Here is a 25,543-nt window from a genome sequence, read left to right on the forward strand (position 1 = left end):
GCCTGGCTGTTGTTGCTGGTTGTCACTGTTCGCTGAGTTGAAACTATATGGATTTAACAGTTCACTCCTGGAACCATGTTTTGTTATGCTCTTGTCGGAGCATAAGCTGCTTCCTTGATGTGCACTCTGACAAAGGAAGGTTCAGACTTGGAGATAGCTTTAACACGTTTATTAAACTATTAACAATTCTCCTACTTGGATTCGACACTACTGTTAATCCTTCTATAGCTACTCAGACTGACTAACCAGTCTGCTACAATCCACGTGGTGGGAGTGATGTGTAATCAACCCTGTGTCTGTACTCACTGAGAGTCTCCACTGGAAAGAGGAAGATCATGTGTGTTGTGTCTTTTTTATGTGGGTCGGTGTAATGCCCTCCTGTGGTGGTGTCACCTCTATGTGTATCGTGAATGCCCATTGGTCATGTCCTATCTTACTGACCTATTGGTTGACTGTCTGTGTGTCATGTCTCTGGTGCTCCCTCTAGTGTCTAGCTAGGTGTAGTGTATGTGCATTAACCCTTTGTGTACTTACAGTGATATATATCACCACAGCCGCGAGGGCCTTCCCCTGGTAGGTCGACCCCCACCAACAGCATCCAAAGCGGTATACTTGTTTTGAAGGGGAACGGCCACGAGGGAGCCCTGTACTGTCTGCCCGTTCCTTTTCCTTCACCTGACTATAACCCAGCCACTCTTGTCCTGCACCTTGGGTGTGGCTACCTTTCTGTAACTCCCCTCTATCACCCCCTCTGCCTCCCGGATGATCCGAAGTTCATCCAGCTCCAGTTACCTAACGCGGTCTCTGAGGAGTTGGAGTTGAGTGCACTTCCCGCAGGTGTAGTCAGCAGGGACACCGGTGGTGCCCCTCACCACCCACATCCTACAGGAGGAGCATGCAACTGCCCGAGCCTCCATTGCCCTGATCAGAACTCCCGAAGAGGGAAAAACAAAAAAAGAAAAAATTAAACACGCATTCGGCCCTTAAAAAAAATATATTTATATACTGCTATTACTCTCCCAAGTGAACCATCTAAAATTGGTGATTCTGCTAAATGGTACAAAGATAGCTTGCTGCCCCAAAAAACAAAACAAACACAATTTTTTTTTTAAAAAGATTAATAATTAATACAAAATAAAAAATAAAAACTCTTACTTTACAGAATGTAGCTGCCCTGTGAACCAACTGGAACTCTGCCCTCTGACTCTCCTCCCAGTCAGCTGCACTGTCTGTAAACCCCCGGCTCCCCTCACACTCTTTGAGAAAATGTAGGAAATGAAATGAAAAGAGCACCTTGCTCCCTCCTCACCTAACTCCCTCAGTCATCAAACTCTCACTTAAGCACACAAATTCAGCACTCCATACAAACTAATTAACAAGCTGCAGCTGCAAGTAGCTGCAAGTAGAACCTCTGTTTAAAGCTGATTTAAAACTCACTTTCTTCTAACCCAACTGCAACTTTTAAGTTAATTTACCAAAATAAAAGACTAGACGTTAGATAAAAATAAACCCTTAATATCCCTCAGTCTCCAAACTCTCACTTTAACACTAATGCACACAAATTCAGCACTCAGAGCAAACAAAGTCAGCACTGTGAACTGGCTCATCTTTATACTGTGTGACTCTAGCCTCTGAAAACTGGCTTAATCCAATTAACTAATTAACAAGCTGCAGCTGCAAGGAGCTAAAATTAGAACCTCTGTTTAATGCTGATTGAAAACTCACTTTCTTCTAACCAAGCAGCAACTTTTAAGTTAATTTACCAAAATAAAAGAAAGACTAGACTTTAGATAAAAATAAACCTTTAATATCACTCAGTCACCAAATTCTCACTTTAACACTCTAATGCACACAAATTCAGCACTCAAGTGCACATGTACAAAATTTAGTTAACAAGGTTGGTGAAGTACAGGCACAGGTTGCCAAATAGAATTATGACATTATTGCTATAACAGAGACCTAGCTCAAAGAAGGTGGGCGCTATTCTCCCCCCCTCCCACGTGGGTGGGAGAATCGCTGGGGCACCGCGCGAATCGCGCCACGCCGCCCCGACACCCGTACACGATTCTCGCACCCTCCGGAAACCAGCGGCGCGGGATTCGCACCGGGCCACTCAGAGAAACGGCGAGTGGTGATTCTCCGGCCCGGATGGGCCGAGCGGCCGCTACGACACGACAGGTTCCCGCCGGCGCCGTCCACCCCTGGTCACTGCCGGCGGGAACTCTGCGGGAACGCTGGGGGGGACGGCCTGTGGGGGAGGGAGGGGGGCTCCTTCACCGGGGTGGCCTCCGATGGGGTCTGGCCCGCGATCGGGGCCCACCGATTGGCGGGCCGGCCTCTCCCCCCCCCCCGGGCCTAACTCCTTCCGCGCGCGGCCCCAGAACACCGGCGCCATGTTGGTGAGGGGCCGGCATGCGTAAGTCGTTCCCCGCGCATGCGCAGGATGGCACGGCCCAACTGCACATGCGCAGGATTGGGCTGCCCCAACTGCGCATGCGCGGGTTGGCGCGGCGCCCGTTTGGCGCCGCATAAGGACGCTGGGGCGTCGTGAACCGCTCCAGCGCCTTGCTGGCCCCCTGTGGGGGCCAGAATAGGTCGTGCCCGGACCCTGTTTGCGCCGTTGTGAAACGCACCGGCGTTCACGACGGCGCGAACACTTGGCCTCCATATCGGAGAGTCGCCCCTTGTGTTCTTGGTAATTTACTGCAGCAGTATGTTTCTAGTTGAACGAGAAGGAAGGAACTGTTGGATTTGATTCTTGGGAATGACTTGGTCAAATATCAGTGTGAGAGCATCTAGCGGACAGTGAGTATTGCATCATAAGGTTTAGATCATAGCATTTACAGTGCAGAAGGAGGCGATTCGACCCATTGAGTCTGCACCGGCTCTTGGAAAGATCACCCCACTTGAGCCCACATCTCCACCCTATCCAGGTAACCCAGTCATCCCACCTAACCTAAGGGCAATTTAGCATGGTCAATCTGCCTAACCCTGCACGTCTTTGGACTGTGGGAGGAAACTGGACCACCTGGAGGAAACCCACGCAGACACGGGGAGAATGTGCAGACTCCACACAGTGATCCAAGCCTGGAATCGAACCTGGGACCCTGGAGCTGTGAAGCAGCTGTGCTAACCACTATGCTACCATGCTGCCCCAGGTTGGCCATTGGAAAGGACAAAGAGAAATCAATTAACTGGGGGAAAGCCAACTTCGATGGGATAACAATGCATCGGAGTTGAGTTAATTGGAAATAATTGTTGGCAGTAAAGACGATAGCTGAACAATGGGCCACCATTAAAGAAAATGCTTTGCAGGCAAAATCAATATTCCCCTGAAGGGGAAAGGTGGGACAAATAAATCCTGAGTGCTCAAGATAAAGAGGGAGAAAGAGGTAAAGATGAAAATGAAGAAGTGCGTGAATGACAAATGTCAGGTAGAAAATACAAAGGAGAATCAGGCTGAATATAGAAAGTTCAGAGGGGAAGTGAAAGAAACAATAAGAAATGCAAACTGAGAACATGAAAAGTGACTGGCAGCTAAAGTAAAAGGAAATCCCAAGGTTTTCTATCGCTATATAAAAAATAAAGGTCTGGTTTAAAAAAAAAGAGTCGGGCTGATTAGGAATATAAAGGGACTTGCACATGAAGGTAAGAGAAATTGCTGAGGTATTAAATGAGTACTTTGCATCTGTCTTTACAAAGGAAGAAGAGGCTAGCCAGGCCAAGGTACGAGAAGAGGTAATGGGTACACTCGAAGAATTTACAATTGAGAAAGAGACGGTGTTAAAAAGGCTATCTTTACTTAAAATAGATTAAAATGCCAGGATCGGATTAAATGCATCCAAGGGCTCTAATGGAAATTAGAGTGGAAATTGCAGAGGCAATATTGATAATCTTCCAGTTTTCCTTAGACAGAGGGGTGGTTCTGGTGGACTGGAGAATTGTGAATATTACACCCTTGTTCAAAAAAGGGTCTGGGGATAATGCTGGCAACTTCAGGCCAGTCAGTTTGACTTCAGTAGGAGGGAAACTTCTGGAAATTACAGTTCAGAACAAAATCAATAGTCTCTTAGTCAAGTCCAAGATAATTAAGGAAAGCCAGCATGGGTTCATTAAGGGAAAATCATGTTTAACTAACTTGTTCATGTTTTCTGAGGGAGAGACAGAGAAGGTTGATAAGAGCAATGCTGTTCATGTGGTGCATACGGATTTTCAAAAGGCATTTAATGCAGCGCCCCACAAGACTTGAGTAAAATTCTAGCCCATGGAATAAAAGGGTAAGCAGGCACTTGGATAAGAAACTGGTTGAGTGACTGGAAACACAGTGTAGTGATCCTTTAGTTTTTTAACTATAATAATCTGTCATGATCACTTTTCCTAGTGGCAGCCCACAAATTGGCAGATTTTTAAAAGCTCAACTTACACTGATGGGATGTAACTTCAGGGCTCCAGGTTGCTAAGGCAGTATCATCATCACTACACTATGTATTGAAGCACTGGCACTAGTATGCAAGATTTTGCCTCACCAACCTCCACAACATTTTTGGTGAGGTGGCAACCCATGTGGACCATGGAAAATATTCTAAAGTACTCCTTCCACAAACATTCAATCACTCCACGACCGGCGCATAGTAGCAGCAGTGTGTACCATCTACAAGATGCACTGCAGGAACTCATTAAATCTCCTTAGGCAGCTCCTTCCAAACCCACAACCATTACCATCTAGAAGGATAAGGTCAACAGATACATGGGAACACCACCACCTGGAAATTCCCCTCAAAGTCACTCCCCATCCTGACTTGGAAATGTATCACTGTTTCCTCCCTGTCGCTGGCTTAAAATCCTGGACCTCTCTCCCTAACAATGCAGTCGGTACACGTACACCACATGGACTGCAGCGGTTCAAGAAGGCAGCTCACCACCACCTTCTCAACGGCGATTAGGGACGGGCAACAAATGCTGGCCTGGTCAGCAATGCCCACATCCCGTAAAAAAAAGAATAAATAAAAAAAACATCAACTTTCAAACAGTATTTGTTAAGTTCTGCATGAAAGACTACTAGTTAACTAGAAAAGCACAAAGCACCAGGAATTCAAGAAAAATGTAGGAATGCTTAAGAAATGGGCTGGAGGACTATATTAAAAGATATTGGTTGGAGATGTCAACTTTATTTCCCTCCCACTAGCAGGATAGTGGTGTACTGGAGAATCACGCTCCTATATAAACCTTTTTTTTTTTTAATTCCAATTGAGGGGCAATTTAGCATGGCTAATCTACCTACCCTGCACATCTTTGGGTTATAGGGTGAGATCCACACAGACACGGAGACAATGTGCAAATTCCACACAGACAGTGACCCAGGCCTGGGTTCGAACCAGGGTCCTCGGTGCCATGAGGCAGCAGTGCTAACCACTGTGCCGCCTAATGTAAACCTATTGCTAACCCATTGAAACTTCCTTACAGAGGTCCAATTTGCACAGTGAGTGTTTGAGGTGATGCTGCAGCTTCTGACTGAATATCCTACCTCTCTTGTAGGAAGGAGAGAGAAAAGGGGAGGGATAATGGCAGGAAGTAAGTTTAATTGTTACTTACAGTCACAAAATGGTTATTCTCCATCTTGATTATATCTCCCACTTGAACATGCATCCATTTTTCTTTCCGCAACCTTAAAAAAAATAAAGTGAGTGGCACTCGATTACGTCAAAGCAAAAAACATTCTCGTGGATTTCTTTATTTTAAAAACATATTTTATTACAAACACATATCAAAACAGTTTACAGCAAATAAATACCATGGGAAACATACTTCCCAACAATCAACTATACAGTTTGTGCAACTTTTTCCCCTTCTTCACCCCTCTTCACATAATTAATGACCCCTCCCACCCGGCTTACTTCTTCCATCGGCCAGGAGATTCAAAAGTCTGAGAACACGCAAAAACAGTCTCAAAAACAGCTTCTTCCCTGCTGTTACCAGACTCCTGAACGCCCCTCTTATGGACTGACCTCATTAACACTACACCCCTGTATGCTTCACCCGATGCCGGTGTTATGTAGTTACTGTGTACCCTGTGTTGTCCTATTATGTATTTTCTTTTATTTCCTTTTTTTTTCATGTACTTAATGATCTGTTGAGCTGCTCGTAGAAAAATACTTTTCACTGTACCTTAGTACACGTGTCAATAAACAAAATCCAAATCCAATCCAATCCCCCCTACCCCCGCGACGAACAGCTCCTCAAACACGGTCACAAACATCACTCACATTCTCTCAAACCCCTCTGTTGATCCCCTTAACTCATACTTTACCTTCTCCAACCACAGGAAGTCATACAGTTCACCCAACCAGGCCTCTACCCCCGGTGGCAATGTCAACCGCCTCTCCAGTAAAATCTGCCACCGGGCAATCAGAAAGGTGAAGGCCACGACATCGGCCTTCCTCCTCTCCATGAGCTCCGGCTTCTCCGAAATCCCAAATATCGCCACCAAAGGATCCGGATCCACCTCCTCCTCCACTTTCCTTACTAAAAACGGAAACACTCCCGCCCAGAAACTCTCCAATTTTTCACAGCCCCAGAACATGTGTGCATGATTCGCTGGCTCCTGCCCACACCTCTCATACTCATCTGCCACCCCTGGAAGAACCCGCTCATTCTTGCCCGAGTAATATGTACTCTATGCACCACCTTAAACTGTATCAGGCTCATCCTTGTGTAAGAGGCGGTTCCGTTTAGCCTACTCTGTGCCTCACTCCATACTCCCCAATTGATCTCCCCTCCTAACTCCCCTTCCCATTTTTCCTTGATCTTCACCATCCATTCGACTCCTGCTCCCCCAGCCACTTGTATATATCCCCAATTCTTCCCTCCCCTTCCACATCCGGAGCAGCAGTTGCTCCAGCAGGGTGTATCCCAGCAACCTAAGGACTCCTTCCAGACCTTTCGCGCAAAGTCCCTGACCTGCAGATATCTGAACTCACTCCCTTTCGGTAGCTCTACCCTCTCCTTTAGCTCCTCCAGACTGGCGAACTCTTCATCCAAACACAGATCCCTCACCTTGCCCAAATCCACTTCCCTCCAACTCCTGTATACACTATCCATTCCCCCTGGCTCAAACCCTTGATTTTCACACAGTGGCGTTAATACCAATATCCCCTCCACCCTAAAATGCTTCCTCAACTGATTCCAAATCTTCACCGTGGACAGCACCACTGGGCTCCCTAAATATCTCCTTGGCGCCATTGGCGACACTGCCGTCACCATAGCCCTTAAGCTGGACCCCTCACAAGATTGCACCTCCATCCTAACCCACTCTACCCCTTCTCCTTCCCACAGTCGCCACACCTTTTCCACATTCGCCGCACAGTAATAATGAAGCAGGCTCGGCAATGCCAAACCCCCCCCCGCCGCTGCCTTTGCCTCTGCAGCAGGGTCCTCACGACCCTCGGCACCTTCCCGCCAAAACAAAGTCCAAAATAATTGTGTCCAATTTCCGAAAAATGGCCTTTTGATAAAGATTGGGAGTGCCTGAAAAATAAGCAGGAAGCTCGGCAGAATATTTATTTTTACCACTTGGACCCTCCCCGCCAACGTCAACTGCAGTGTATCCCTGGCCTCCTCCACCAGCTTCGTTAAGTCCCGCTTAAGGAGCCCTCTCCACTCCCTCGCTACCTGAATCCTCAAATACCTGAACCTATCCCTCGCCACCTTAAATGGCATCCCTCCTAAATTTCCATCTACCAATTTCATGCACTAGGTATTATTTTGTTGATCTGTCTGCTTAATCTGACAGTTCATGTGAGATTGCAATAGGAATTGTTTAAAGGGGATAAAACTAAATCACAGAATAATACAGCACAAAAGAGGCCCTTCAGCCCATTGAGTCTGCACTGATGCATGAAAACCCCTGACCTGCCTACCTTATCCCATTTGCCAGCACTTAGCCGAAAATGTTATGACATGCTATGTGCGCATCCAGGTACTTTTTAAAGGATGTGGGGCAACCCGACCTCACCACCCTTTCAGGAGTGCATTCCAGACTGTCACCACCCTCTGGGTAAACACGTTTTTCCTCAAATCCCCCCTAAACCTCCTGCTCCTCACCTTGAACTTGTGTCCCTTCGTAACTGACCCTTCAACTAAGGGGAACAGCTGCTCCATCTCCACCCTGTCCATGCCCCTCATAATCTTGTACACCTCTCCCTTAATCTTTTCTGCTCCAGCGAAACAACCCAATCATATCCAACCTCTCTGTCATGATATGCAAACATGCAGCTAATGAACACATAGAATAGGACATGACCAATGAGCAGTCAGGACACTCAGGGGTGGTATCGCACTATAAAAGGGATGAGGCACTCACACCCCGCTTCTTTCCACAGACCAACATCTACAGAGTGAGACAGGGTGTATCTTCAGCATCACACCCCAGCACGTGGCTTACAGCAAGGCTGCTTCAGTTAGACTGAGTTACTACATTTAGATTAGCAGAGTTGAACTCATTGGGAACTGTGCTAATAGTTCAATAAAACTCATTGAACTCACTTCAAAGTCAGGAGCATCTTTTACTCAATACTGCATCAAGTGGCAACTTGTGTTATTCCAAATTACATAACACACACTCTCTTCATAAAATGTTCCATCCCAGGCAACATCCTGGTGAATCGTCTCTGCACCCACTCCAGCGTAATCACATCCTTCCTATAATGTAGTGACCAGAATTGCACTCCATGCTCCAGCTGTGGCCTCACCAAAGTTTTATACAACTCCAACATGACCTGCCTGCTTTTGTTTTTTTTAATTCTCCACATTTTCAACATTTTCATCAAATAAACAACAAAAGAGAAACAAACAAAAAACAAACACAATAACGATCCCCCAGAAACAACACCCCTCTCAATATACAGTCCAATACATCTATTTGTGCATTCCAAGTAAAAGTTAACAATCAACAGGGAACAGTGCAACAATACAACAATAAACCCAACCCCCCCACCCTTTCCCCCCCCCCCCCATGTTAATGCCAACCAATTCTCGAAAATGCATAATAAAATAGTCCCCATGAATTGTAGAACTCGTTCTTCATCCCCCCTCAGCTCAAATTTCACCTTCTCAATGGTCAGAAATTCAAGTAGGTCACCCTGCCAAGCTAAGGCACTGGGTGGAGAAGCTGACCTCCAACTCAACAGGACCTGCCTCCGTGCAATCAGCAAGGCAAAGGCTAAAACATCTGCCCCCACACCTGCTGCAGCTCGGGCCGGTCCCACACCCCGAAAATAGCTTCTAGGGGACCTGGTTCCAGGTTCACGTGTAGTACCCCTAAGATGATACTAAAAACCTCCCTCCAATACCTCTCCAGATTTGGACAGGACCATAACATGTGTACATGGTTGCGGGACCCCTCCCACAATGCTCACAAACGTTCTCCACTCCCCCAAAGAGTCGGCTCATCCTCGCCCTCATGAGGTGCACCATATACACGACGTTCAGCTGTATCAGCCCCAACCTCGCCCATGAGGTTGAAGTGTTTACCCTTCAGAGCATGTCACACCACAAACCTTCTTCCAAAACCTCCCCCAACTCTTCTTCCCACATGGCTTCAATCCACTCCATGGACACCCCGTCCTCCTCCAGCATCTTCCCATAAATCACCATAACCACCCCCTTCTCCATTGCCTCTGCCGTCAATACCTCTTCCAACAATGAGGGAATCGGCACTATCGGGAAGCTCAAAACCTCCTTCATAGCAAAGTCCTGGAGCTGCAGGTATCTAAACCCTTCCCCTTGGCAAATCCTTATTTCTCCCCAACTCTTCCAACCTCGCAAAACGTCCCCCCAGGAACAGGTCTTTTAATACACAGATCCCCATCTCCGAAACCTCCTATCAATCCTCCCTTGCTCAAACCTGTGATTCCCCCTGATCGGCATCACCCTTGACCCAACCTCCAGCTTAAAATGTTGCCTCAACTGCCTCCAAATCTTCAGTGTTGCCACCACCATCGGACTGGAGCGCCACCGTTGTCAGCGTCCTCAACTCGGACTCCCTACATAGACCCTCCTCCATCCTAACCCACCGGGAATCCTCCCCCCCACCCCACCCCACCCTCCGATCGAACACCTCACCTTTTCCGCATTTGCCGCCCAATAATATAATAAATTTGGGAGGCTCAACCCCCCTGCCTTCCACCCTCTCTGCAGGACTACTTCCTGTCCCTGACTACCTCCATAAATCTCACCAGCAAGCTTGAGCTTGCTAGTGTGGAGTCCCCTGCCCAGGCTCCAATCCCTTCCCTCCTACCCGGTCCCAGGAAAACAAAGAAATTCCCTTCAAACAAACAAACCCAGTGCAAACACACAATCCCCAGAAAGCAGCCATTACAAGAAAATCCCAACTCTTACCTTACCCAGACAACTTCACCCCATTTAACACATATAACAACATGAAATAAAAACATGAAATAAGAAAAAACTGTATACAATCATCCACCGCCTCCCTACCCTCAGTCTATGACCAATCCTCAGTCTCATTTCTCACTTCTGCCCCAGTCCTTCTGCCTTCAAATACCTCCGCCGCTTCCACCGTCTTGAAGTAAAAGTCTTTGGAGTTGTAGGCCACCGTCAACTTCGCTGGATACATCACGCCGAACCGCACCCCACTGTTGTACAGTGCCGTCTTCACTTGCCTGAAGGCCGCCCGCCTCCTCGCTAACCCCACGGTTAAGTCCTGGTATATGGCGTATACCAGCTCCAACCCACTGCACCTCCCACATTTGCTTTGCCCAACTCAGGACCTTCTCCTTCACATGGTACCTGCGAAAACACACAATTACCTCCTTTGGCGGCTCATTCACCTTCGGTTTAGGGCTCAACGACCGATGAGCCCGATCCAGTTCGTACTGGGAGGGATCTACCCCATCGCCAATAGCTCCGTCAACATCTTGACAAAGTACTCCGTTGGTCTCGGGCTATCCACCCCTTCGTGCAGGCCCACGGTTCTCAGATTTTGCCGCCTAGATCTGTTTTCCAGGTCTTTCACCATTGCGTTCAGGCCATTTTTGGCCTCTACTACCCTCTGCAGCTCCTTACCCATCCAGGTGAGCTGATCGCTGTGTTGCGACAAGCCTCACCACCCCCTTCAGTTTCTCACACTGCCCTCACACCTTTGCCGATCTTTTCGACACTGCCGCCTTCATCGGGGCAATCGCCTCCTCCACCGGTACCTTCATTGCTGCCATCATCTCCTTCCTCATCACCTCCATGTGCTTAACAAACTGCTTTTCAAATTCCACGGTCATCTTTTCTGCTGTGAACGGTGCGGCCTCACCCAGTGTCCGCCATCTTTCCGATTGCCAGGCTGACCCTTTCACTCGACGGCGAACCTTCACTCAACCCCTTCTTCATGGTGGCTTTCTTCTGATTTTGGGGCATCCTCCTCCTTCCTACACCTCTTCGTTGAAAAATTGCCCCTGGGACTGGGCATTAAATTTCTAAAAATCAAGCTTCGAGCAGGAGCCACCCAATGTGCAACTTCCTCCTACATGCAGCCATCGGAAGTCCCTCCCTGCTTTTGTAATCTATGCCTCAGTTGATAAAGACAAGTATCCCATATTTTTTCTCCACTCAGTAAACCTACAGAGATCTATGGACAAACATGCCAAGTTCCCTTTATTCCTCGGAACCTCCCAGTGTCGTGGCAATCATTGAATTCTTCCTTGTCACATTACTTATTCCAAAGTGTATCACCTCACACTTTTCAGGGTTAAATTCCATCAGCCAATTTTCTGCCTATTTGACCATCCGTGTATCTTCCTGTAACCCAAGCCACTCAACCTCACTGCTAATCACCTGGCCAATCTTTCTGTCCCGTTCTCTCTTGATTTCTCTGCCGATCACTTTTCTTATTCCCCTTTCTGTCTTTTGTTCTTGTTCTTGATTCTCTCTCCTGATTCCTTGCATAGGTTCCCATCATAAAATCTGCAGTGCAGAAGGAGGCTATTCGGCCCATCGAGTCTGCACTGGCTCTTGGTAAGAGCACCCTACTTAAGCCCATGCCTGCACCCTATCTCAGTAACCATATCTAACCTTTTGGACACTAAGGGGCAATTTAGCATGGCCAATCCACTTAACCTGCACATCTTTGGACTGCGTCACCCCCTGTCCTTTTAGTTTAAACCCTGCCCAACCACTCTAGCAAATACTCGCCCGAGGACATCAGTCCCGCACCTGCCTAGGTGTAACCCGTCCAGTTTGTACTGGGCAGCCCAAGGGGATAGCACTGTGGCTTCACAGCGTCAGGGTCTCAGGTTTGATTCCCCACTGGGTCACTGTCTGTGCGGAGTCTGCACGTTCTCCCCGTGTCTACGTGGGTTTCCTCCGGGTGCTCCGGTTTCCTCCCACAGTCCAAAGACGTGCAGGTTAGGTGGACTGGCCATGATAAATTGCCCTTAGCGACCAAAAAGGAAGGGGAAAGGGTGGAAGTGAGGGCTTAATTGGTTGGTGGACTTCCGGTTGCGGCTATGCTTAGGTAGGTCGCACTTTCGGCAGCTCCCGCCGGGAACGGACTTTTGGGCTCTCCAGAGGGGCCCCAATGGCAATTGTTCGACGGCTTCCAGTGTGGGAAGGTGACAGCAAGGTCCCCCCGACATTATATGGATTGGACCAGGATTGGAGCGGTGAAAAAGTGAACTTGGGGCAGCGAAAAGTACGAGGGAGGAAAAGCAAGATGGCGACGGGTGGAGACCAAGCAGCAAGGGTGCAGTGGTCGCAGGAGCAGCAGGAGTTTCTTAAACGCTGCTTTGAGGAGTTGAAGACAGAAATGCTGGCGCCAATGAAGGCGGCGATTGAGAAGCTTGTGGAGACCCAGAAGGCCCAAGGGACGGCGATCCGGGAGGTGCGGCAAAAAGCCTCGGAGAACGAGGATGAGATCTTGGGCCTGGCGGTGTAGGTGGAGGCGCACGAGGCGCTGCACAAGAGGTGGGCGGACAAATTCGAGGACCTGGAGAATAGGTCGAGGAGGAAGAATCTTCGGATTCTGGGTTTGCCTGAAGGAGTGGAGGGGCCCGATGCCGGGGCATATATGAGCACGATGCTCAATTCGCTGATGGGCGCGGGAGCTTTCCCGAAGCCCCTGTGTGGTAGTATGTATTGGGGGTCATGTGGGACTGGAAGCCCTAATGTCATTGGCTGACAGATCCCGGGTCCTGGTTGGCCGTTGACCTCTAGCTCCGCCCTGAAGGCGGAGTATAAGAAGCCGGAGTCCTCCCCCGCAGGCCATTCTACTATCGAGCTGCGGGGGAACAGACACGCTTAATAAAGCCTCATCGACTTCACTCTATTCGTCTCACGGAGTCTTTGTGCGCTACAATTTATAAAGCGTGCCTAAAAAGGACTATGGAGCTCAGGATCATTCCGGAATGCCTGAGGATCAGCCCCCACGCAGTGAACGCGGCAGCAGCCTTCAAGCACTGGCAGACTTGTTTCGAGGCCTACCTCAGAACGGCCACCGGCCGGGTCACAGAAGACCAAAAACTACAGGTCCTGCACTCGAGGGTGAGCACGGAGATTTTCTCCCTCATCGAAGATGCGGAGGATTTCCAGACGGCGTTCGCAGCACTGAAAAGTCTCTATGTCCGCCCAGTTAACCAAATCTACGCTCGCTACCAGCTCGCGACGAGACGGCAAGGTCCCGGAGAATCGATGGACAAATTCTATGCCACGCTGCTGATTTTGGGACGAGCCTGCAGCTGCCCTTCGGTGAACGCAAATGAACACACGGACATGTTAATGCGCGATGCTTTTGTGGCAGGTATGAATTCCTCCCAAATCCGCCAAAGACTTCTAGAAAGAGAGTCGCTAGGACTCTCAGAGGCCCGGGCCTAGCAGCCTCCCTAGACGTGGCCACGCGTAATACCCGCGCCTACGGCCCTGACCGCGCGGCAGCCCATTGGGCTCCGTACGTACCCGTCGCGACAAACCCACCCCCCCCCCCCCGGACACCCCACAGGCTTGCGCGGTCCAAACGCCAAGTCGCACCGGGGGCGCCCGCTGCTATTTCTGCGGCCAGGCGAAACACCCCCGGCAGCGCTGCCGGCCCGCGCAGCAATCTGCAAGAGCTGCGGGAAAAAGGGCTATTTCGCGGTTGTGTGCCGGTCCCGCGAGGTCGCCGCTGTCCCGGGAGAACAGGGAGCCCTGCAAGCCGTTTACGCTCCCCAACCCCCCCAGCGCCCCATGTACGACCCGCAGGCGCAGCCGCTCTGGGTCCCGACCACCGCGGTCCCGGGAGAACAGCGAGCCCTGCACGCCGCTTACGCTCCCCAACCCACCCCCCCGTCCCCACGTATGACCCGCCGGCGCTTCCACTTTGGGTCCCGACCACCACTCTCCCCGGAGAAGAGGGAGTTCTGCGCGTCTCTAACGCCCCCCAAACCCCCCCCCCCCCGCGCCCCACGTCTGACCCGCCGGCGCTACCAACTTGGGTCCCGACCACCGCTGTCCCCAGAGATGAGGGAGCCCCGCGCGGTCCTAACGCTCCCCAACCCCCCCCAGTGCCCCAGGTGCGACCCGCAGACGCCGCCATTTTGGGTCCCGGCCACCACGAGGGGAGGAAGGGCGTCGCCATCTTGGACCACCCCAGACCTGTACGACGCGTGGGGGCGGCCATTTTGTCCACCCCCGCCGCCATCTTGTGACACCCCAGCCATGTGCGATGTATGGAGGCAGCCATTTTGTTCATCCCCGACGCCATCTTGGACGGCAACAACGGACCCCACTCCACTACTACAGCCACGTCTCGCTTCAATTACGCTCGATCAAGCTCGGCCCCGGACACTCCAGACGACGACGACAACGGTGCTAATAAACGGCCACAAGACACCATGCCTATTCGACTCCGGGAGCACGGAGAGCTTTATCCACCCCGACACGGTAAGACGCTGTTCCTTGACCACCTATCCCAGCACACAAAAGATTTCCCTAGCTGCAGGATCCCACTCCGTACAGATCCAAGGATTCTGCATAGTTACCCTAACGGTGTAGGGGAGGGAGTTCAAAAACTACAAACGAAACGTCCTTCCCCAACTCTGCGCCCCCACCTTACTGGGATTAGATTTCCAATGCAATCTACAGAGCCTTACGTTCAAATTCGGCGGCCCAATACCCCCACTCACTATCTGCGGCCTCGCAACCCTCAAGGTGCAACCCCCGTCCTTGTTTGCGAACCTCACCCCGGATTGCAAACCCGTCGCCACTAGGAGCAGACGGTACAGCGCCCAGGACCGGACCTTCATTCGGTCCGAAGTCCAGCGGCTACTAAAGGAAGGCATAATCCAGGCCAGCAATAGTCCCTGGAGAGCGCAGGTGGTAGTAGTGAAGACAGGGGAGAAACAAAGGATGGTCATAGACTATAGCCAGACCATCAACAGGTACACACAACTAGACGCGTACCCTCTCCCCCGCATATCCGACATGGTCAATCAGATTGCCCAATATAAAGTCTTCTCCACCGTGGACCTCAAGTCCGCCTACCATCAGCTCCCCATCCGCCCAAGTGACCGCAAGTACACAGCCTTCGAGGCAGACGGGCGATTATACCATTTCCTAAGGGTCCCATTTGGCGTCACAAACGGGGTCTCGGTCTTCCAACGGGAGATGGACCGAATGGTTGATCAACATGGGTTGCGGGCCACGTTCCCGTATCTCGACAATGTAACCATTTGCGGCCACGACCAGCAGGACCACGACGCCAACCTCCAAAAATTCCTCCAGACCGCCAAAGCCTTGAACCTCACGTACAACGAGGACAAGTGCGTTTTTAGCACCAATCGGCTAGCCATTCTGGGCTACGTAGTGCGCAATGGGATAATAGGCCCCGACCCCGAACGTCTGCGCGCCCTCATGGAATTCCCCCTCCCGCACTGCCCAAAAGCCCTGAAACGCTGCCTGGGGTTTTTTTCATACTACACCCAGTGGGTCCCCCAGTACGCAGACAAGGCCCACCCCCTAATACAGACCACGACCTTCCCTCTGTCGACAGAGGCTTGCCAGGCCTTCAGCCGCATCAAAGCGGATATCGCAAAGGCCACGATGCGCGCCATCGACGAGTCCCTCCCCTTCCAGGTCGAGAGCAACGCCTCCGACGTAGCTCTAGCGGCCACCCTTAACCAAGCGGGCAGACCCGTGGCCTTTTTCTCCCGGACCCTCCACGCCTCAGAAATCCGCCACTCCTCAGTGGAAAAGGAAGCCCAAGCCATAGTGGAAGCTGTGCGACATTGGAGGCATTACCTGGCCGGCAGGAGATTCACTCTCCTCACTGACCAACGGTCGGTAGCCTTCATGTTCGATAATGCACTGCGGGGCAAAATCAAAAACGACAAGATCTTAAGGTGGAGGATCGAGCTCTCCACCTTCAACTACGAGATTTTGTATCGTCCCGGAAAGCTGAACGAGCCGTCCGATGTCCTATCCCGCGGCACATGTGCCAATGCACAAATTAACCGCCTCCAAACCCTCCACGAGGACCTCTGCCACCCGGGGGTCACTCGGTTTTTCCACTTTATCAAGTCCCGCAATCTCCCATACTCTTTAGAGGAGGTCCGTACAGTCACAAGGGACTGCCACATCTGCGCGGAATGCAAACCGCATTTTTTCAGGCCAGATGGTGCACACCTGATTAAGGCTTCCCGCCCCTTGAACGCCTTAGTCTCGATTTCAAAGGGCCCCTCCCCTCCACCGACCGCAACACATACTTTCTTAATGTGGTGGACGAATACTCCCACTTCCCATTCGCCATTCCCTGCTCTGACATGACCGCGGCCACAGTCATTAAAGCCCTGAACACCATCTTCACACTGTTCGGTTGCCCCGCATACGTCCACAGCGACAGGGGGTCCTCTTTCATGAGTGACGAGCTACGCCAGTTCCTGCTCAGCAAGGGCATAGCCTCAAGCAGGACGACCAGCTACAACCCCCGGGGGAACGGGCAAGTAGAGAGGGAGAACGGCACGGTCTGGAAGACCGTCCTACTGGCCCTACGGTCCAGGGACCTCCCAGTTTAACGGTGGCAGGAGGTCCTCCCGGACGCTCTCCACTCCATCCGGTCGCTATTATGTACGAGCACTAATCAAACGCCTCATGAGCGTCTCCTTGTCTTCCCTAGGAGATCCTCCTCTGGAACGTCACTGCCGACCTGTCTGGCGGCCCCAGGACCCAACTTGCTCCGAAAGCATGTGCGGGCACATAAGGCAGACCCGTTGTTCGAAAGGGTTCACCTCCTCCACGCGAACCCGCAGTACGCTTACGTGGAGTACCCCGACGGCCTTCAGAACACGGTCTCCCTGCGGGATCTGGCGCCCGCCGGTAACACACACACACCCCCGACACCATTCACCCAACCCCCCCCCCTTCCTGCCACCGCCGCACCCCGCAACCGCCCCCTTCCCAGGAGGATCGGTTCCCCTCCCCTCAGGCCCGACCAAGAATAAAGCCCAAGCTGAAACCGTAAGGCTCCCGGAGACGACAACACCGGTACAAGCACCACCACCACCACCACCGGGGCCAAGGCGATCGACACGGACGACCAGACCGCCCGACCGACTCGTGGCATCGATCTAAATCAATATATGGACTTTTCACAAGAACATTTTGCTTTTCTCCCGCTACCTTCTGTAAATAGTTGAAACAGGACAAAATTGTACAATACTGTATTGCCATGTGAATGTTTTCCTCCCAGGACCAGCCCTGTAAACCCTTACCACCATACGAAGCATCACCCCGCCGGGTTCATTTTGACAAGGGGTGAATGTGGTAGTATGTATTGGGGGTCATGTGGGACTGGAAGCCCTAATGTCATTGGCTGACAGATCCCGGGTCCTGGTTGGCCGTTGACCTCTAGCTCCGCCCTGAAGGCGGAGTATAAGAAGCCGGAGTCCTCCCCCGCAGGCCATTCTACTATCGAGCTGCGGGGAAACAGACACGCTTAATAAAGCCTCATCGACTTCACTCTATTCGTCTCACGGAGTCTTTGTGCACTACACCCTGGAGCTAGATGGGGCTCATCGGTTCCTGGCAAGGAGACCCAAAGCCAACGAGCCGCCAAGGGCTGTAGTGGTGCGGTTCCACCGCTTTATGGACAGAGAGTGTGTCCTGAGATGGGCCAAAAAAGAGCGGAGCAGCAGGTGGGAGAACACGGAGATCCGAATTTACCAGGACTGGAGTGCGGAGGTGGCTAAGAGGAGAGCTGGTTTCAATCGGGCTAAGGAGGTGCTCCATCGGAAGGGGGTGAAGTTTGGTATGCTGCAGCCAGCGCGATTGTGGGTCACGTTCCAAGATCGGCACCACTATTTTGAAACGCCCGATGAGGCATGGAACTTTATACAGACTGAAAAGTTGGACTCAAATTGAAGGTTTGTTGTGGGGGGATGTTTACTGTGTTCACTATGTTTATTACGTTTGGGGAATGTTCTTCTTGTTTGAGTGCTGGGTGGGGATGGGTGAATGGATTTGATGTGGGGGCTGTGGGAGAGTGTGGGCGTCGGTGTTGGAGGGGCAGGCCCCCACGGAGGAAGAGGGGGAGTGGAGGCCCGGGGGGAGTTGGGGTAAGGCCGCAAAAAGGAGCTGCGCCAAAGGGGGCGGGGCCAGCTCAGGAAAGCGCGGGCTTTTTCCCGTGTTAGGGAAGGACGGGGGTGGGGCGGGGGGAAAGGGCGGTGCTGGAGAGGAGCGCACACTGACTGCCAAGGGGAGGGGGGATTCTCACACTGGGGGGGTCGATGGAATGGCGGGAGAGGCCGGGGTCAGCAGGAGTCAGCTGACTTACGGGAGTGTTATGGGGGGAGCAAAATGGCTAGATGTGGATCTAGCGGGGGGAGGGGGAGGGGGAGGGGGGGGGAACAGGGTTGTTGCTGCATTGGCCAAAGGGGAGCTGGAAGTAGGAGAGGTGGTCGGGGCGGGGGTCCGCCGCCTGGGGGACTGGAGGGTGCGGCAGGCGCGGGCACGTGGCTGGCCTAGAAAAGGAGATGGCTTGTCGGCAGGGAGGGTGGGCGAGTAGCCCCCTGATCCGGCTGATAACTTGGAATGTGAGGGGCCTGAACGGGCCGGTCAAGAGGACCCGGGTGTTCGCGCACTTAAAGGGACTGAAGGCAGACGTGGTTATGCTCCAGGAGACACATTTGAAGGTGGCAGATCAGGTTAGGCTGAGAAAGGGATGGGTAGGGCAGGTCTTCCATTCAGGGCTGGATGCGAAGAACAGAGGGGTTGCAATACTGGTGGGGAAGCGGGTGTCGTTTGAGGCAATGAATATTGTAGTGGATAATGGAGGTCGATATGTGATGGTGAGCGGTAGGTTGCAGGGGGGTGCGGGTGGTACTGGTGAACGTATATGCCCCGAATTGGGATGATGCCGGATTTATGAAACGCATGCTGGGTCGGATTCCGGATCTGGAGGTAGGAAGCTTGATAATGGGGGGGGGGGGACTTCAACACGGTGCTGGACCCAGCACTGGACCGCTCTAGGTCCAGGACGGGTAAGAGGCCGGCTGCGGCCAAGGTGCTCAGGGGGTTTATGGACCAGATGGGGGGGAGTGGACCCATGGAGGTTTGTCAGGCCGCTGGCCAGGGAATTTTCCTTCTTTTCCCACGTCCATAGAGCCTACTCCCGGATTGATTTTTTCATTTTGAGTCTGGCGCTAATCCCGAAAGTGGAGGGAACGGAATATTCGGCCATAGCCATCTCGGACCACGCCCCAGATTGGGTGGAGCTGGAGTTGGGGGAGGAGAGGGACCAGCGCCCGCTGTGGCGCCTTGATGTGGGACTGTTGGCGGATGAGGAGGTGTGCAGGTGGGTGCGGGGGTGCATTGAAAGATATTTGGAGGCCAACGACAACGGGGAGGTGCAAGTGGGGGTAGTCTGGGAGGCGCTGAAGGCGGTAGTCAGGGGAGAGCTAATCTCCATTAGGGCCCACAGGGAGAAGAGAGAGGGGAGGGAGAGGGAGAGGTTGGTGGGGGAGATTTTAAGGGTGGACAGGAGGTATGCAGCGGCCCCCGAGGAGGGGCTACTCAGGGAGCGACGGAACCTCCAAACGGAGTTTGACCTGTTGACCACAGGGAAAGCAGAGGCACAGTGGAGGAAAGTCCAGGGGACGACGTACGAGTATGGGGAGAAGGTGAGTCGGATGCTGGCACACCAGCTTCGTAAGAGGGAGGCAGCGAGGGAGATTGGTGGAGTTAAAGATAGAGGGGGGGAATACGGTGCGGAGTGCGGTGAGAATAAACAAGGTATTTAGGGACTTCTATGAGGATCTGTACAGGTCTGAGTCCCCAGCGGAGGAGGAGGGGATGCGACGATTCTTAGATCAGCTGAGGTTCCCGAGGGTGGAGGAGGAGGAGATGGTTGGTTTGGGGGCACCGATTGGGCTGGAGGAGTTGGTTAAAGGATTGGGGAGCATGCAGGCGGGGAAGACCCCGGAGACGGATGGGTTCCCGGTTGAATTCTACAGGAAATACGTGGACCTGCTGGGCCCGTTGCTAGTGAGGACTTTCAATAAGGCGAGGGAGGGGGGGACCTTGCCCCCGACAATGTCTAGGGCGCTGATTTCTTTGATCCTGAAGCGGGACAAGGATCCACTGCAATGTGGGTCGTATAGACCAATCTCGCTCCTCAATGTTGATGCTAAGTTGCTGGCAAAGATGCTGGCTACGAGAATTGAGGACTATGTCCCGGGGGTGATCCATGAGGACCAGACGGGATTTGTGAAGGGTAGGCAATTAAATACCAATGTGCGGAGGCTCCTCAATGTGATTATGATGCCCCCGGTGGAGGGGGAAGCGGAGGTAGTGGCAGCTATGGACGCGGAGAAGGCCTTTGACCGGGTGGAGTGGGTGTATCTTTGGGAAGTGTTGCGGAGGTTTGGGTTTGGGGAGGGGTTCATCAGCTGGGTCAGGCTGCTATATAGAGCCCCAATGGCGAGTGTGGCTACGAATCGGCGGAGGTCGGAGTACTTTCGGCTGTACCGGGGGACGAGGCAGGGGTGCCCCCTGTCCCCCTTGTTGTTTTCACTGGCAATTGAGCCTCTGGCCATGGCACTAAGGGAGTCCAGGAAATGGAGGGGACTGGTCCGGGGCGGGGAGAGGAACACCGGGTGTCGTTGTATGCTGACGACCTGTTGCTGTATGTGGCAGATCCAGTGGAGGGGATGGCGGAGGTCATGTGGATCCTAAGGGAGATTGGGGACTTTTTGGGGTATAAACTCAACTTGGGGAAGAGCGAGCTCTTTGTGGTGCATTCAGGGGACCAGGGAAGAGGGATAGATGAGCTACCGCTGAGGAGGGCGGAAAGGAGCTTTCGGTACCAAGGGATCCAAGTAGCTAGGAGTTGGGGGGCCCTGCACAAGCTCAATTTGACGCGGTTGGTGAAGCAGATGGAGGAGGATTTTAAAAGATGGGATATGCTGCCACTCTCACTAGCGGGTAGGGTGCAGTTGGTCAAAATGACGATCCTCCCGAGGTTTCTCTTTGTGTTCCAGTGCCTTCCCATTATGATCCCCAAGGCCTTTTTCAAACGGGTAAGTAGGAGCATCATCGGTTTTGTGTGGGCGAATAAGACCCCGAGGATGAAGAGAGTGTTTCTGGAGCGGAGCAGGGACAGGGGGGGGCTGGCGCTGCCGAATTTGTGCGGCTATTATTGGGCAGCCAATGTGGCGATGATCCGTAATGGAGGGAGAGGGGGCGGCGTGGAAGAGGTTAGAGATGGCATCCTGTGTGGGCACGAGCCTGAGGGCGCTGGCGACGGCACCTCTGCTGCTCTCACCGACAAGGTACACCACGAGTCCGGTGGTGGCGGCGACGTTGAAGATCTGGGGGCAGTGGAGGCGACACAGGGGCGAGTTGGGAGCCTCGGTTTGGTCCCCGATTTGGGAAAATCATCGGTTCGTCCCGGGATGGATGGATGGGGGGTTCCGGAGCTGGCATCGGGCAGGGATTAGAAGAATGGGGGACCTGCTCATCGATGGGACGTTTGCGAGCCGAGGGGCGCTGGAGGAGAAGTTTGGGTTACCCTTGGGAAATGCTTTCAGGTACATGCAAGTGAGGGCGTTTGTGAGGCGGCAGGTGAGGGAATTCCCACTGCTCCCGGCACAGGGGATTCGTGACAGGGTGATTTCGGGTGTATGGGTCGGAGAAGGCAAAGTTTTGGCGATTTACCAGGAGCTGAAGGAAGAGGAGGAGGCCTCGGTGGAGGAGTTAAAGGGCAAGTGGGAGGAGGAGCTTGGGGAGGAGATAGATGAGGGTCTGTGGGCTGATGCCCTGAGTAGGGTTAATTCTTCCTCCTCTTGTGCCAGGCTCAGCCTAATACAGTTCAAAGTTACTCACAGAGCGCATATGACAGGGGCGAGGTTGAGTAGGTTCTTTGGGGTGGAGGGCAGGTGTGGGAGGTGCTCGGGAAGCTTGGTCAATCACGTCCATATGTTCTGGTCGTGCCCGGCACTGGATGGGTTTTGGAGGGGTTTTGCGAGGACTATGTCCAAGGTGGTGAAAGCCCGGGTCAAGCCGAGCTGGGGGTTGGCATTATTTGGGGTAACGGACGAGCCGGGAGTGCAGGAGGCGAGAGAGGCCGGTATTCTGGCCTTTGCTTCCTTGGTAGCCCGGTGGAGGATTCTGCTATTATGGAAAGATGCGAAGCCCCCTAGTGTGGAAGCTTGGATCGATGACATGGCAGGGTTCATCAAGCTGGAGAGGATAAAGTTTGCCTTGCGAGGGTCTGTGCAGGGGTTCCTCAGGTGGTGGCAACCATTCCTAGACTATCTCGCGGAGCGTTAGGAGGAGGTCAGCAGCAGCAGCAGCCCAGGGGTGGGCGGGGGGGGGGGAGACAGAGGAGGGGGGGGTTCTTTTGGGGGGGCATTTGGATGGGGGGGGGCTTCCCTATTGGTGCTTTTAAATATCATATGGGGGGTTATTGTATATGGGGGAAATCCAATGTATAATTTTTGTATAATTTTTGATTGTTGTGTTCATGTTTCTTTCTTTTTATTGGGGGGGGAGCGTTTGTTGAAAAATTTGAATAAATATATATATATATTTTTTTAAGTAGTTGGTGCAGACTCGATGGGCCCAATGGCCTCCTTCTTCACTGTATGTTCTATGTTCTATGGTCCCAACTCCCCTAGAATCGGCCAGAATGTCGCAGGAATCTGAAACCCTCTCCCCTCACACCATTTCTTCAGCCACATATTCATCCAATATATCCTGCTACTTCTATTCTGACTAGCAAGTGGCACTGGTCGTAATCCTGAGATCACTACCTTTGAGGTCCTACTTTTCAAATTCCTGCCTAACTCCTTATATATTTTTTTAACCTATGTAATTCGTACCAATGTGTACTACGACCAGGGGCTGTTCACCCTCCCCTCCAGAATGTCCTGTAACCACTCCGAGACATTTTTGACCCTAGCACCAGGGAGGTAACATACCGTCCTGGAATCTCTTTTGTGGCCACAGAAACGCCTATCTATTCCCCTTATAATTGAATTCCTGATAACTATTGCATTCTCATAGCTGGAAGATCTTGTTCAAGACCTATATGCAGAACATTATGTCACAATTATAAATGGAGATATAATTCATTTGTGGAAGTCAAACAAACAGCAAAAGGGTGTGACTTACTTCCCATTGATGAGAATCATAACCTCCCGATTGTTCACCTGATTGTCACTTTGATAGCGATGCTGTAAAATTAACCAAATGATAAAAATCAGTTCAGTTCAGAGAAAATTGATCTCTAACTAGAGCAACATGTAACACTTTGAATTTACATTATGCAAAAACCTTTTGTCTCAATGAAAATAATGCATTTTATATCTCAATACTGATACATGGGCCAATGTCTTACTCAACTGTGCAGGTGAATTCAATCGGCATAACACCAACAAACTGACTTAGCGAGGCAGACAGGTAAGATTTCAATAAAAAAGTAAATAGAACTAATAGTTATTATTGAGTATACAAATTAGATCAGTTTCCATTTTAAAGTATTCTGCCTTTGCCATTTTAAAATTTAAATAATGGGCAGAACTTTGAATTTCAGGAAGGAATAAAATAGGCAGATCAAACACCTGTTATGTACACTGAAGTTAATGGAAAACAAAATGAGGCAGCACGTGTAATAAATAGCTGAGCCTCTCCCTGTTTAACATTCTGCTGAAGCTGAAAGTTCTGTCCAATGATTCTCATCCAGAAGTGGTGTGATGAATGTAGGAAATTGTTAATGTATTATATTTTATATTTGGTTGTAGTAGTTACTAAAAAGCCTGGGTTCAAATATATACAGGCAGTATATCTGTTAAATCTGTGATTAAGGGGCAGCACGGTAGCATTGTGGATAGCACAATTGCTTCACAGCTCCAGGGTCCCAGGTTCGATTCCAGCTTGGGTCACTGTCTGTGCGGAGTCTGCACATCCTCCCCGTGTGTGCGTGGGTTTCCTCCGGGTGCTCCAGTTTCCTCCCACAGTCCAAAGTTGTGCAGGTTAGGTGGATTGGCCATGATAAATTGCCCTTAGTGTGTCCAAAATTGTCCTTAGTGTTGGGTGGGGTTACTGGGCTATGGGGATAGGGTGGAGGTGTTGACCTTGGGTAGGGTGCTCTTTCCAAGAGCCGGTGCAGATTATGGGCCGAATGGCCTCCCTCTGCACTGTAAATTCTATGATGAAGGGGTTGTAAAGGTGAGGCGATCAGGTTAACCATTTACTTGTTTACATTTAGATGGCTAATCGAATGTTGTTTATGTTTAGAAGGTTTGCTGGGGGTAGATAATTTATTAGGGATTGTGATTAGTCCTAGCTAAGCAGGCCATGGGAGGAGACTGGAGAATGCCGTCTACTTGGGATACAGATGATGTAATTAATGGGAGGAACCAGGGCTGTCTGTGTATTTGCAGTCTACTGTGAGTTTTTAAGTTGAACAGTTGACAAGTCAGAATGATTTTCACGTTGTTCCTGAAAGGATCTCTCTCCAAAGGTCTGCACAGAGAAACAACTGGTATGGCAGCTGCTCGGCCCAAGATCACAGGCAACTGCAGAGTGTGATGAACTCAGCCCAACGCAGCACACAAGCTTGCCACCCGCACATTGATTCTGTCTACATCTCCCGCTGCCTCAGGAAGGTAGACAGCATTATCAGAGACCCCCCCCCACCCAGGCTTTGCCTTCTTCCAGACCCTTCCATCAGGCAGAAGATACAGAAATCTGAAGATGCGCACATCCAGACATTGGAACAGCTTCTTCCCCACAGCTACTAGACTCTTCCACTACTCTCCCTGCAGGAACACTATTCAAGACATCCTATGCTGCTCTTGCTCATGTATTTGCTTTGTTTGACCCCTTGTTCGGCACTGTAACCCAATGTACTCTGTCGATTATTCTTTTTTTGTCTGCTATGTACACACTGTGTAAGTTCCCTTGGCCGCAGGAAAATACTTTTGACTGTACTTCGGTACATGTGACAAAAAATCAATTCAAATCAAAGTAACCCTTATTGTTAACCTTATTTATAAATTACATTTGAACT

At 51.3% G+C, this 25,543-nt stretch overlaps 1 protein-coding gene across 1 annotated transcript in view; it reads right to left on the reverse strand.

Moving 5' to 3' along the window:
• atp8b5b (ATPase phospholipid transporting 8B5b) overlaps positions 1–25,543 on the reverse strand; it is a 502,620-nt gene that overhangs the window by 333,815 nt on the left and 143,262 nt on the right. The window contains exons 6-7 of the mRNA XM_072497094.1: positions 23,644–23,705; positions 5,593–5,665 (exon numbers count right to left, since the gene is read on the reverse strand). Of these exons, the coding sequence (XP_072353195.1) occupies positions 5,593–5,665; positions 23,644–23,705 (135 nt within the window). The remainder of the gene's footprint in view (positions 1–5,592; positions 5,666–23,643; positions 23,706–25,543) is intronic.

This window comes from Scyliorhinus torazame, chromosome 3 (genome assembly GCF_047496885.1).
Source record: "Scyliorhinus torazame isolate Kashiwa2021f chromosome 3, sScyTor2.1, whole genome shotgun sequence".
In the NCBI taxonomy this organism is placed as follows: domain Eukaryota; kingdom Metazoa; phylum Chordata; class Chondrichthyes; order Carcharhiniformes; family Scyliorhinidae; genus Scyliorhinus; species Scyliorhinus torazame.